This window comes from Apteryx rowi, unplaced genomic scaffold (genome assembly GCF_003343035.1).
Source record: "Apteryx rowi isolate R43461 unplaced genomic scaffold, aptRow1 scaffold_7, whole genome shotgun sequence".
In the NCBI taxonomy this organism is placed as follows: Eukaryota; Metazoa; Chordata; class Aves; order Apterygiformes; family Apterygidae; genus Apteryx; species Apteryx rowi.
The window spans coordinates 2,866,098-2,879,765 of record NW_020450982.1 but is presented as its reverse complement, the minus strand read 5'-3'; the positions used below and the strand labels follow the sequence as shown (position 1 = coordinate 2,879,765).

General features: G+C 42.7%; 1 protein-coding gene across 1 annotated transcript in view; it reads right to left on the bottom strand.

Annotated features, from left to right (window-relative positions):
* Positions 1 to 13,668, bottom strand: part of AGBL4 (ATP/GTP binding protein like 4) — a 950,635-nt gene that overhangs the window by 226,298 nt on the left and 710,669 nt on the right. The window contains exon 7 of the mRNA XM_026086666.1: positions 1,776 to 1,865. Within this exon, the coding sequence (XP_025942451.1) occupies positions 1,776 to 1,865 (90 nt within the window). The remainder of the gene's footprint in view (positions 1 to 1,775; positions 1,866 to 13,668) is intronic.

Below are 13,668 nucleotides of genomic sequence, written 5' to 3'. Positions count from 1 at the left end.
CCCTACAAAAGTTTCCAAAGATGGAGCAAGCACCCAATTTCACATTTGGCAGTGCTAGAAACAACACAGCAACGGCCTTGAAATGCGTGCCATTTCTACATGTCTTGACACTAATTATACACACAAGGCAGCTTCATCTGCACTGGGTAGAATGGCCCAATGCACAGAAGAGGTCTGTGCCTTCGGATCTGTGCATTTCCAAGCGAGTCAAGCGTGCATTATAACTGCAGTCACAGCAAGTTTCTGATGTGCTTCTCCAAGACTGACCCCCTCCTTCTTCGTTTTTCTGATTTTTCCCCTCTCTTTTTGTTTTAATTCTTTTTACAAAACACAAAGTTTCTCAGGGACAATCAGAGCATGACTTCCATCCAGTCCTTTCGTCAGGCTAAATGTGCCACCCGTTTTTTCACGTTTCTTTTTCACTCCTCTTTTGAATAAACTCTCCATTATCAAAAAAAAAAAAAAAGAGGAAAAAAAAAGTCATTTACAAAGCACCACCTCAGCAGCATGCCTCAGCCCTCATTTCACGGGGCTATGCCAGCAGCCACGAACAGGATCAAAGCATCCAATTAAAAATCCATATTCATTAACAAACACCATGCGCACTATAATGCCCTGCATTGACTAAGCCACCATAGGAGACGGGAAGCTCGCCGAGTTTTCCTGCTCGCAGTCTGAGATGTTGTTTTATTAAAGGATGGGTTTTTACCTTCCCCACTCCACGGGCCTGCAAGAAGAGGCTCGTGGCCCGTGAGCCCCTAGGGCTCCGAAGGCCAGAGTGACAGCTGCTGACCTTTTGCTTCAGGGAGATGCCAGGCGCAAGACCTTGCCAGGAGGAGATGTACAGAGAAGGCCACRAAGCTCTGCCAGCCCTTCCCCACCGAGGCCTTTAGGTACCAACAGGGCCAGCCACAAATCAATMTGCGCCGTTACAAGCAGCCAGCGTAATAAGCCCTGCATAAGCTGTGATTGATGCAACTCATTGGCTAGGCAGGGCCAGATCCAAGCTGATGCAGTAAATTAGCACATTCCCTTGGCTTCAGGGAAGTTATGTTGATTTACACCATCAACAATTTACCACCACAGAAAGTCACATACCGTAAGTACAATATTTCAGACCTATACAATGAAGTTATACGAACACATGGCAGGATTATTTATTTATTTGTACCCACAAGCTGGAGATTTACAACTCTTTACAAATATGAGCTGGGCAATTTGCTTTCTATTTTTAGCAGGAATGCTTTGTGCAGAGAACAGCTGTCAGACACCGGGATCYGTGTTCCTCAGAACAGCAGCTTCAGAGAAAGAGAGAATTAAACTGGAGAACTAGGGCGACTGCTTCGCAGTGAAGAAGATGCTGAAGATAGTACCCAGCAAGTAAAATAAGTACTTAAGAGCACCACTTCCGGTGCTTTTCCAGCCCATTTTCCTAAGGAAAGGAGCCTTACGTGATCACATTGCATGTGTGCGTGTTAGACTGCCAGTTCTTCCTCAATAACTTCAGAGCCCATTGTCCAATTTTGACCAAATTTAACAAATATTCAGAAGACTCGGAGATAATATATTCCTGCTGCCTTCGTGAAGACACGCAGCTGGGTAGAGGGGATAAATTCTGCCAAYGTCCTCCCTGTGGAAGAAGCTGTCATGCGAACTCAGCCTTCTGCCAGACCCACGAAGTTATGCAAACCCAACAAGCGGATCCACAGGAAAACAGATTTCACTGTACTCGCCATTTCCATTTTGTTACAAAACCATTAGGCCGAGGCACTCACCTTGGCACACGAAGGAGGACGGAGTTTCCCCAGGATGGACYCGTGCAGTGATGAACACCACTTTCTGTTCAGCACCCGGACGCAGGTTCGCTGCAGCAGAGGAGGGTGGCGGGGGACAGAGGGAAAAAAAGAGAGACAAAGATCCTTAAACTGGGTCCCATATGTGGGACACAAAAGGCCATTAATATTAAAGCATATCCTTTTATTAAAATTGGTCATACATTATAAATAAGCACAATCTATAATTAAAGAAGGCAGCGTCACTGGGTCTCCGCACCAGGCCACACGGCAGACTGCACAAGGGTGGCAAAACTAATGACACACAGCCAAACCTGCAACAACAAAGTTAGCTCTCTTTTTAAAAACGGAGATTTACTACAGTGAGTTTAACTGCACTGTAATTGCTCTCTCACTTGTGATAAATGTCTCCCCGGGGCGACAGCAAGAACAGTGGGGGTCCACTCACATCGTAAAGCCAATTGCACCCTGCATTACACTTGATACAAGCCTTAGCCGCGCCACATAAAGCGCTAACAAATGACATTTATTAGTGCGGGCTTTGCGCTGGTGGTTTAAGGGGCGGCTCTTTTCTCTCTCCTTACCATTTGGAACTGCATCTGCCCTGGCTGAAAGAGACATTCAAAACCAAAAAAGTAGGGAAAATGGAGCAGAATTAAAAGCGAGGAGAGGTAACAAATGCACGAAGCACGCTAAGGAAATGACCGGCCCTGCTGCATTAAAACGCAGAGACCTCAGCGGTGGAGCTTGGAAGCTGGCTAGCRGTGCACCAGGCAGCCTTTTTCCGGGAGGGGCTGAAAACGTGCCAGCTTCGCTTCAAATTACAGCTAGGTGGAAGGGAGACTTGGATCCTACACCACGCTGAATTTAACATGGCTTAATCCCCCCGTATTCAAACCACACTACTTTGGCCTCTTGCCTTAGCTGTAAATTGCTGTAAGCTGCATGGGTCAAGCAGGGTGTTTTCTCTGTTTGTGCAATGACAGTATTTAACAAACAGGAAATAAAAATTACGCCCTTTCAACATGGGTCCTGGGAATTTTAAAGACCATATGAGGTCAGGACCTCAGTTAGACATCTTATCTAGATCTGAACACACACGCAGCAGGGTTAATACTAAACACAGCAGGACCCAATTGCCAGAAAGAGTTTAAGTCCTTGCTGTGAAATAGAAAGTTTTTATACTGAAAGGAAACTGGAAACTAAATCCAAGATGATTTTTTTTTAAATTAGATACATGCATTACATACATACCCAAACAAAGATTTTTATTTTCAAAGATATTTGGGGTCCCTGAAACTATGCTCAAATTATTTTTTTAATTTCCTGATTCTTAAAAATGCTCAGCACCCCCAATGGCAAATCACACCTAACAGCAGCACAGGAATAATCAATACATTTTTGGTTCTTCTCAGGAGGCAATTGGACAACAGATCTCAGCAGGTCTCCCTTTATTATTATTATTATTATTATTAATTTCATTAGCTTTTCTAAATGTCCTACAGCTGCTCACCCTGTAACTCAGCCATTCATTTGCTCTTTCATAGGCTAGCTGAAGTCCTCTCTGGTGTTGTTGAGCCCCAGAGGCAAAGAAATACAAGAAAGAATGTCTCTGACAAACCTAGCAGCTGGTGGGGTCAATTCTGTCTGCAGAAGAAAAGTGGGAGGCAGCAGAAAGAAACACAACACTGTCAGCTAGAAGTTGATGCCCCCCCCCCACATCATTTGCATTAACATTGAGTAATGTGGGAGGAAGAAGATAAATCAGCAAACCAGGTTTAATGGGCAAAAGGAGAAACCTAGAATCACTTCTGCAACAGGAGAAGAATTTTCTTCTTTCTTGGAAAAACAGCATTACCATTAAAGGGACAGGAGCTCAGCACAAAAATGATGCTCAGCAACATGACTGCTACCATTTGGAGCTGGAACGGGTTTGGAAGTCTTCTAGAGGGAGGATATGCTTTTTTTATGACATTTTTGTTACTTATGCTTTGCCCTTCATAACAGTTATTAAAACCATTAGTCAGCTCATCCTCCTCTGGAGCTGGAAAGAGCTTTCCCTATTTAGGGCCCAGTGCAAAGCTGCTCCAAATCACTGCAAAACGTGACAGTGGGTGCAAACTGGGACCATTCTTGGCTGCTTCCTCGGGGGATTGAAGAGCATCATATTACCACCCTGGGCACAGTACCAAGCAACTTCACTCTGCCTTGGTCCACAGTCCCAGAAGCATCACTTTCCACCCCAGTACACTTGCTGCAGAGTATCAGGATGCAATCATGTACGGAACAGATCGCTCCACAGTACACAGGCTCCTAGATGTACAGCGCTCAAAATGAACACACGTGGAGATGGTTGTCCATCTTCTTGTAGCAGATGTATTTTCTCCCAGTTTGTCAAGTCAAAGAGTACCTCTATAAATCTTTTTCTTTGTTTTAAGTAATATCTTGCATTATTCATCCAGAAACATAAAATAGCACACTGCATGTATGCCTCTGCACATGTGTAATGCTTTCTAGTATTTGGGCTGAACAAAATAGTGAGTCCTGTCAATTTTTTTACAGTCATTTTCGGTGTTTGGATATCAGAATATGTACATCTACAAAGAAAACAAACATTTTTGTAAATGTTCCTGTTAACATTTTGAAAAAACATATACCTTTAATGTAACTTGGAAAGCCTAGAAGATTCAGCGGTGTCTTTCAAATGTGGGTAAATCTGGTAAAAGTTACTTTGGGAAGTAAAAGTCCCTGCCTAAATACTTCCTAGATCCATCAAGGTTCAGCTTCATACACAAGGCTCTGCAAGCACGTGGGAAGAAACTAAACTGACAGCCGAGCAGTCAATGTCCACTGGTCTGTTTCTATCATAACCCAGGTACTCTAAAAACGCTGCGAAACAGCGAATGCATGAGGCAGTATGGATGCCCATCAGCCAACTCGTGGGACAAGGTGCACCAAACACTTCCCGCAATCCAAGCTGCCAGGGAACAAAGAGTAGCGACTGGACCAAAGTTTAATTCATATTTAATATCATAACACCTAAGAACTTGAGATGGAAAGTTTGTATCCAGCTTGCACAGAGCATGCCTTATTTACAGACTAGGTTCCTAGCCCAAACCCATACCCAACACTGTCACATTATCACCAGTCTATCCAGACATACCACTGGTATTTCTGGAAATCATATATTCAGCCTTGCATATCCGTCTTATTCTCCATAATATTCTGTAATAAAAAGAATGGCTAAATACACATGCACACACTTCTAAATATTCTCCTTAGTCCAAACAGCAACAGTATTGTCCTCTCGCTCTCAGTAGTTATATACAGCCTAAAAAACACAGACAGAAAAGGGTGACTACTATCAGGCTACAATATTCAGGGTAAAACAAATGATGCTTCATACTCTCTTTTCTTTACTGATGCTGAATACAGCAACAACAGCAAGACATCATCTCACATTTTAATTTAAATCTTAGATGGCGAAGACATCTTTTTTTCTACTTCAGGATCGAAAAGATCAATCAAAATTTAAATTTAAAAAGATTAGAAGTGTATAACTTTGCTCAGAAGATGCCAAAAGCACATGAGCAAAGCTACAGAAAAGCACACTGCATTTAGCCATGACTTCTCCAGTTCTGGAAACACAGAGAACTGTAGTCTGTTTGGGTACTGTCTATCCCTCCAACTGCCATAGCACTCCATCTTAAAAGCATTAAAAAAAGATTGATGAATATTTGCTGAGTTTTGGAAGGGAGGATTTCCAGGATTCTTTCCCCCTCCCCCCCCCCTTCCAGCAAGTATCCTGAGGACTGAACCAAACATTTTTGTTCCCCTCTGAAGGCCTTGGCTTAACAATTCAGCTGGGGCCTAAGCAATCTTCCACCGCATGTTGTGCCCTCATAGCCCAGCCACCGCCATCCCATCGCTCTGCTGCAGAGAAGAATCCTCTTGGCCAAACCTGCGTAGATCTAGAGGTGCTAGTCAAAATAAAGAACACAACCTCAGTATCTCTTCTGGCTCTAAAGTTACCACAACAGTGATAACTTCAGCACCTTGCATTCTTTGGCCCTCAAGGCACGTTCCTTCTCCTCTAATGCTGTAAGTACGTACAGGCCAACCGCTTACAGCCATCTCACTGGCACCACACTCCAGGCTCTCACTTGGGAAACAGCAATTGCCACTCTTAGTTACCCACTACACTAGTACCGCTAAGACAGCCCCTCAGAAAACATTTTCTACTAAAAAATACAGCCAGATCAAAATGTAAACCTTCATGGGAACACAGCAAATTCATATAGCCCTTTTCATTCTATTTTTACTTTTATGCTACTATAAAAAACATGGAAACTACTCTATTTGTATGCAGTATCTTAATAGTAAGCATCTGGAATTTTATGCAGAAATATTAAATATATGGGATCACAACTGCACTACCAGAATGAAATACTAACAGAACCAAGGCAGAATTTTGCTCAACATCATGGATCTTTCCTGCTACCATGTCAGACCAGAAACAGACTTTCTAAGACATCTGCAGAGATATTGCAGATTTGTGGCTTCTTTCAATTTTGCAGCCTTGGTATGGTAATGATGCAAGTTTATGAATTAGCACTAAGGCTCCTGGAGTACAAAGGAGGAGTAAATCTGACCCCAGAAGTCTACCTCAGAAAGCCTTCAACTGGTGCCCATACAGGAGAACACAAAAGTGAGTTCCACTCTTTCTCCAAGAGGACCGCAGAGTCCGGACAGGACACTGGGAGAAACGTGCCTTTCTCCCCACCCACATTTCACCCCTTCCATAGAAGACCAGAAGGCCCTAATCAGAAGAAATAGAAATCCTTCACCCTAAAAACCTTCCTCCCCACCAAAAAAATAATTTGAGTTAAACATCCACATATTATTTTCATGAGATATGTATATCCACTGGCAAAACAAATAAGCTCCATATTGTCTTTCTTCCTCAGGTATTTTTGAAGCACAAGGTAGGCTGTTGCCAACATTTTGTATTCAAAAGCCTGGGAGTTAAAGGCTCCACAGAGAAAATAACACTGCATTACACTTCGCTCTGCTGTCTTAGCTTGCCTGTGTCCAACAGAACTGTAACATCTGTTTCGAAAGCTAAAACTGATGCTGTTGTTGTCCTGACTACCAGGTCTCTACCACATTAAACTGCTTTAGCAAATCAAATCCAAAGAGCATTTACCATACTCCGTTTTTTCCTGAGAGACCAGATTAACACCTAATTCCATTTATTTTTGCTACTTCTGGTCACAAATGTCATTTTAGGTAAGACTGCACATCTCAGCAACACACATTGCAAGAGAACACCGTTTTGGTCACTACCAAATCCCAGGGGACTTGGCAGGGTCAAAGAAACAGAAGTTTTTCTTGCCTGCTCACAGTTGGTTTGCAGGTCACTTCCCATCATCCTCTTTCCTAAACCTCATGTGAGCAGTGCAAAGAAACTAAGTGGCACAGAAGGTAAAAATGATGCTATTTGCACCGCAGAGAGATGAGCAAGGGCTGGACTCCTGTTTCTGAAAGTCAGACACGTATTCTTATATACTTTTTCTGCCCTGGGAGAAATAGGTTCCTATTTTGACCCACTGAGTGGACATACAAGATACCTGCTCCAGTAGAAAGTTCGTCTTTTAAACATGAGCTATCATTGCTGATGGTTAGCCACACCACGAAAAAAAAAAGTATACCCCCTCCCAAGAAATGGGAAAGCGGCCCCTTTTCCTCCACTCTGCTGCTCTGTAGACCTTTACAAGGGCTCTTTCATTGCCTCATGACCACTTCCACGTCTCCTGTCCCCAGCTGGGCCCCAACACCCCGGAGCTGGGAAGGAAAGGGGCAGCACCTCGGCTCCCATGTGGGATCCACGGGAGACCGGATCCGTGCAGGCAGAGCGCTGCTGCAAGCTGCGCTCAACGCTCACCAATTCGCCGCACCTACCACCACGTTAAGATAGTCCCATTTGCAGCCCAGACTGGTTTTGTTTCGCAACGCCTCATTCGTTGTGCCTGGACCTTCTGCGCGGCAACGTCCCGGATTTTCATTCAAACTATGGCCCTGACTGTATCAGGTGCTTAAATATGTGATTTAGTTAGATGGACTTCTGTTCGGTTTAAAAATAAGTGTTGGCATAAAACCTTTGCTGAATTGGGACCTTTTAGCAGGAAGCCTGCCTCTGAGATCATTGTCACAATGTTTTAAAGTTAGAGATTGTGCAACTATTATCCTTTATTGGCCATTTTATGCCAAAATCTCTTCCTTTTTACATTCCTCTTAAAAGCAAAGCTATTTTGGAGCATTTAATATTATTTAATCTCTTTACTCTGGCAGCGTAGAAATTACAGAGACCATTACAACGGTCCTGTGAGTACGTATGCTTTATTGATGTATACGCTGACCTAATATCAAATTGATTTTGCTCAGCTTTTCTGCTGACCACGGCAAAATGCAAATTGGGTATTATATTTGCACACTAATTTTATTGGGCCTCTGTGTCTTCATAAAAAGATAAAGTTTGGGCTAATAAAAATAAAACATTTCTGGTGCTAATATAGGCAAATGTTTATGTAGGCAGGTAACAAATTGGTTTGTCATTTAGAGGAACATAAAGAGCACTAAAATCATTTTTAGGCAAAATAGATTGGTGGCTTTTGCTTAGCTTTTAGCTTTCATTTGCAAAATCAATTTAATGTAGCACAGTGTCTCAAAGACAGGGTGACACAGGATTAACACATTCATTGTGTTCCCCCTCTGTAACTCCCCCTTATTCAGAGGCCCTGGGATTTGGGTTTGCTCTCATTCAAAGCAAATTAAATACATGCTAGCTGAAAAAAGAAAAAAAGGAACCTTTAGATTTATATTATATGCAAGCATCCTACAGGGACAAAGACGGGGTAGGGCAGGAAAGTGGGACTCAAAAAGTGTTCTGAAGGTAGATGCTGAAATAATTATCGACACATTTTAGTGCCACCAGGAATCTGAAAGCGCAATACTCATAATCTCCTTGTCTAGTTGTTTCTTTGTTCCTCCTTCCTCCTCCTCAAGTATTTTGTAACAACACCTTTCGCAGCCCTTCCGATGGCCAACAATCTCCACTGGAAGGCAGCTAAGTGAACTTTGATGAGAGTTTAACTAGTTGGGTCTATATCAACAGCCCAACTTCTTTTTACTAAAATGACTTGACCTATTTAAATCTCAGAGCAGGCGCTATTTCTCCCCAGCTCTTCCTTCTCGTCCCCTGCTTCCCCTTCCCTTCCTCAATAGTGGGGTGTTTTGGAGGGGTTCCGTGCAGGGGGAGGTTACGTAAACAGGTTCAATGTTAACACTTGACTGCATTTTCAACCTAATAGCCCCACAAAGGAATCTGACTGTAAAGTAAAAGGCCAGAAATCTCTCCTGGTAAAATTATGCTGAATCACAGATCAAACAACACTGCAGAGCTATTTGCAAAATCAGAAATGGCAATGGACTGTAGAGCAAGATCTCCCTCACCTCTCAGGCCCACTTGGTTTTTTTTTTAAATCTTCATGAAGTCTTCACAGCAACTACTTTTGTATATGGGCTTTCTGACACTCAGCTTGCTACATTTCTGAGGAAGGAAAATTAACCTAATGCAAAACCAGTCAGGGTACACTTCCATCTTCTTTCCTCCCTCCTCCTCCTCTCTAATAAACTCCCCCCCAAACTCAAGGTTTTGTTTTTAAATTATACATACGTATTTGAACTTTGGAATATACAATCCTACAAATAAGAAAAGAAAACTAGAATATGAACAACACATTATCATCCTCAAACAGCCAAGGTGATGACAACTCACAATTAAGGATGCAGACAGTAGCATTTAATGTCACCTACCTGCACTGCCGTCATATCATAACAGTTTAGCAGACAGGTCCCCAGCCTGCTTATTTTTCCCTCTCCTGCTTTGCTATTTATAAAGTCGAGTTGGAACGCAGATAAACCCCTTGCCCTCCAGAGACCAGAGGCAGGCAGTAAATTATGGGAAGGCTAAGTGGTACATCAAATGTGTCTCCTCAAAGCCATATATCATCTTGTTAAATTTGATGTCTAATCCCAAAACCCCAGAAATCATTCCCAAAATCCCAGAAAATGCATGTGTCCTTCGGCTGATATAGAAGAAGAAAGTAAAGTTTACCTGCAGAAAAAACATTCTAGGCATGATTTGTGAAAAGTCTTCTTTTTATCTGGGTGTTTCCTAAACACTGGGTGCTATTTCTTAAAACTCTTCATAGTTAAAACTCACCCTCTTATTTGAATACATGAACTCTGATCTACCATACTCATCTCACTTCTTTCCTGCAAAGTCAACATTAAACTGCAAACTGAACCAAAACATATCCTATTTATTTCCCTTTTCTAAAATTTTTATACTGGGTAGAAATGCGGTAGCTTAGTATGCAGCACTTCTCCAGTTACCACCAGTGACAGTATGAAGATCTTCAGCCATTCCACGGACTTCTCTAAACTGAGCTCCACAGCCCCACGTCAGTGCACATAAGGTAGAAATATTAAGGACCTGCCTGAAGCTGCAAAGGAAGTGGGCCTTCGCATTAGGGAAAGACTCCACACTAACCCATACTTATCTTGTTCCCTCTTTTCATAGCTATCATCCCTCTAGAAACACTCGCCATCCCAATAGCCTGCCTTTTATACAAAGGGACACAAATATAATATTCAGATGCAAGACATGCCCACCTGCAATACTACAGTTACATGTGTGTCTTTTCAGTGTGTCTTTAAAATCCAGGGATTCAAAGGAGAGTGGAAGTGCCTGTTATAAAGCAATTCTCTATCAGCTCTCTCCACTGAAGAGGACTTAAGGCTATGTTTGTTTGCTACATTTATTCATGGACTGAAGATAAGAGAGTAATTTATGCCAGAAATATTTCAGCCAAAATAACAAAGAGGGAATTACCAATGACTTACAGAGTAGTCCAGTGGTTACAGGGGAAGCCAGGACACCTTTGTTCTGTTCTTCCCACTTTTGYTATGGATTTTGCCTGTGATAACTTTAGTGCTTAGATTTTCCTACATGGTTATGCTCAATTTTATGTGCGCTTCAGAAGAGGACTGTGAGTCCACATATAGCTGTACTAAAAACTCTTCTGTTTCTCTAAGATGCAGAGCCACATCCTTGCACTCATGGATCCTTCCAAACAAGGCAGTGGTGAAAACATCATCTACAGTTGCCAGGAGATTGCGACTCCAAACCCCCTAGCCCAGTGTCTCTGACCTCTCAAGGCCAACAGATAAAATAATGGGGAAGGAACAAGCTGCAAAACAACATCTAGGAATCATGAAAGATGTTTCTGGGGAGCTGCGACTGGGAAACCACCACCCATTGGAGCTACACCTCATCTCCTAAGAAACAGCCAAAAGCACAAGAGGAGCAGAAACGAAAAAAAAAATGGAGAGGCATGGAATGGTGGACAAACCTGCTTAGATACCTACTTGGACTGCTCTAACTAGGGCCAGGAATCATTCCAGAAAGCAAAGAATTGAAAAGCAATTAAGGTTTCCTACCTCAGCCAGCTGCACCAAAGGCTCAAACCCAGGGAGTAGTGAAGCACAAAATACTCCGCAGTACGACTAATGCTGTCACTCCTCTAGCTCCTCTGTTCCTACCTCTTGACACTGACACAAACAACTTGAATGCCTATCTTATTCTTCCCAAAACACTGATTCTGAAGGAGTGGTGACATCCCATGCTCGATTACTCAAGACATGACTCTTTTTTTATTTTTTTATTGGGGGGGGTTGCACTGTATGCCCTTCCTTGTGAGGACGTAGAGGAACTGGTAGGGTTAAGCAGAATAAAGCCTTGCATGTACAAGACCTGGTCTGAAAGCAGTGATCCCGGGGAGGATGTGCAAGGTGTTCTGCAAAAGGTTTTGGCCTTTACTGAACTATGACTGTGTGTTCTCTGACAGCTGAGCTAGTGGTCAATAAAAAAGCAACCTGCTGAAATTAGATTCCTGAACAGAAGTGCTCCTCCGAACGCGAGGCTGACCTCTCCAGGAAGCTCCAACACTTGTCTTTGGAGAGAGGCTTCAGCCCGCAAGAAGAGAAGACATCAGTGAATAGCCTTTCTCTTCACTTTTACAGCTTGCCTGAAATGAAAATTCAGAGCTGAACATGTAGCACCAAAAATTAAGATGCTTAGTAGAGGGTCCTACACACCAAATTCAGACTTCAAAATACCTCAGCAAGATGAGGGAGGCAGACTGCCCTCAGCTCACCACAGGACTGAAACACTCACACATGTCCCTAACCCAGCCCAGAAGTAGATCTTTCATCACTGTAATTTAGACCTTGGGTTCTTTTGTTTGTTTTTTAATTAGGAGAAGAAACAGCTTCTTTCTAATGTAATCAGGGCATCAAAGAAGGGTTGGAAAATCTCCCCTTTCCACAAAAGAAGTTGACAGTTATCTCTCCCGGATGCACTGCCAGGCCCCAGATTTATTTATCAATTCTTCCCAGTTCTTTGTCACAAGGATGTGCTGCCAGGGAGTCTGCAGTGGAGTCTCAACAGTCCTAAACCAGTTTGGCTTAGGTGTGTATATTCCACTCACTTTTGACTATGACTCCAGTGGCAGCAAGTGTCGCAGAGACAACCATGGACAGGAGTATACTAAGAATATTTGTCCTATATCATGTATACTGCAGTCTGGCAAGGGAGAGTCCTGACACACCCTTCTCCTTTCCTTCAAAGGAAAAAGGTGAAATGGCTGCCCAGAGGTAGGACACTTTCCTTCTTCATTAAGGGCCAAGAATTAAAAAGTTGACTTCCTGATTCAGATACTGCTTATGACTTTTCCCCCCTCTGTTACAAAAAAGACTTATCACACAGATGTTTAAGTTCCACTTGGACACAAAACCTTCTCCTACTCTAGGCAACCTGCCACATCTGTCCTCTGCCTTACAACAAGCCAGGAGCAGTTCCTCACACAGACATGGTTCTTCTCTAGGATCACTCTAAGCAGCACATTAACTTCACGTGCATGTGAGTGTCTACAAGTTCTAATTAATTGTCCTTTTTGTCCCATCATTAGTTAGCAATAAATTTCAGAGGTGCAGTCAATCAGCATAGCATAGCATGTATGTGAAAACACATTTTGTTTTCTGCATATACACACGCACTGGAAGACTGAGAGAGCTTTGTAAAACGCATCTAGTCAGCAAACTGTTAAAACCAGTTTACTCACACACACACACGCTCACTCACTCACTCGCTCTTTCTTCTCTCAAGGCAATAAGCCTATGGAGAATTTTAATTAAAGTCAAAGGAGCCTTTAAAAGTGGAGGGGGAGAAATCTAGCACAGCAAGAAATAAATTAATAAAAACACGCTCCAAGTTGAAGCTCAAGGGGATCACTCTCAGTCATCATTTATTTAAAGGATGGGACATGTCAAAGATAGGAATGTCAAGTGGGAGATGCTGTGAAGCAGCAGAGGACAGAAAAGGGGCTGATGAAGTGGATGCCACAGCTTCTGCAGCAGATCATTTTTTGTCATATAGGTTATATTTGTGCCTGGCACCTGCTGCTTGATATTCACTGCCTCTCAAAGTTAGCCACCAAAATATCTGTACTCCCTTTCACATTTGATCTGGCAAGGACCTTTCAGCTCATCTAGACCATCTTCATCTGGCCAGCACTCAATTTCTGTGGAAAACTATTCCATTGTCTCACCCTGAGGATATTTTTCTTGGTATTCAGCCAGCAATTTCTTTTGCTGAATTTCAATCTATTTCTCACTTGCCTCTTCCCTTGGTGTTTATATTTTTTWAAATGCCTCAGTTTTGCATGCATTGTTTTAGCTTTTGCTCAAGCTG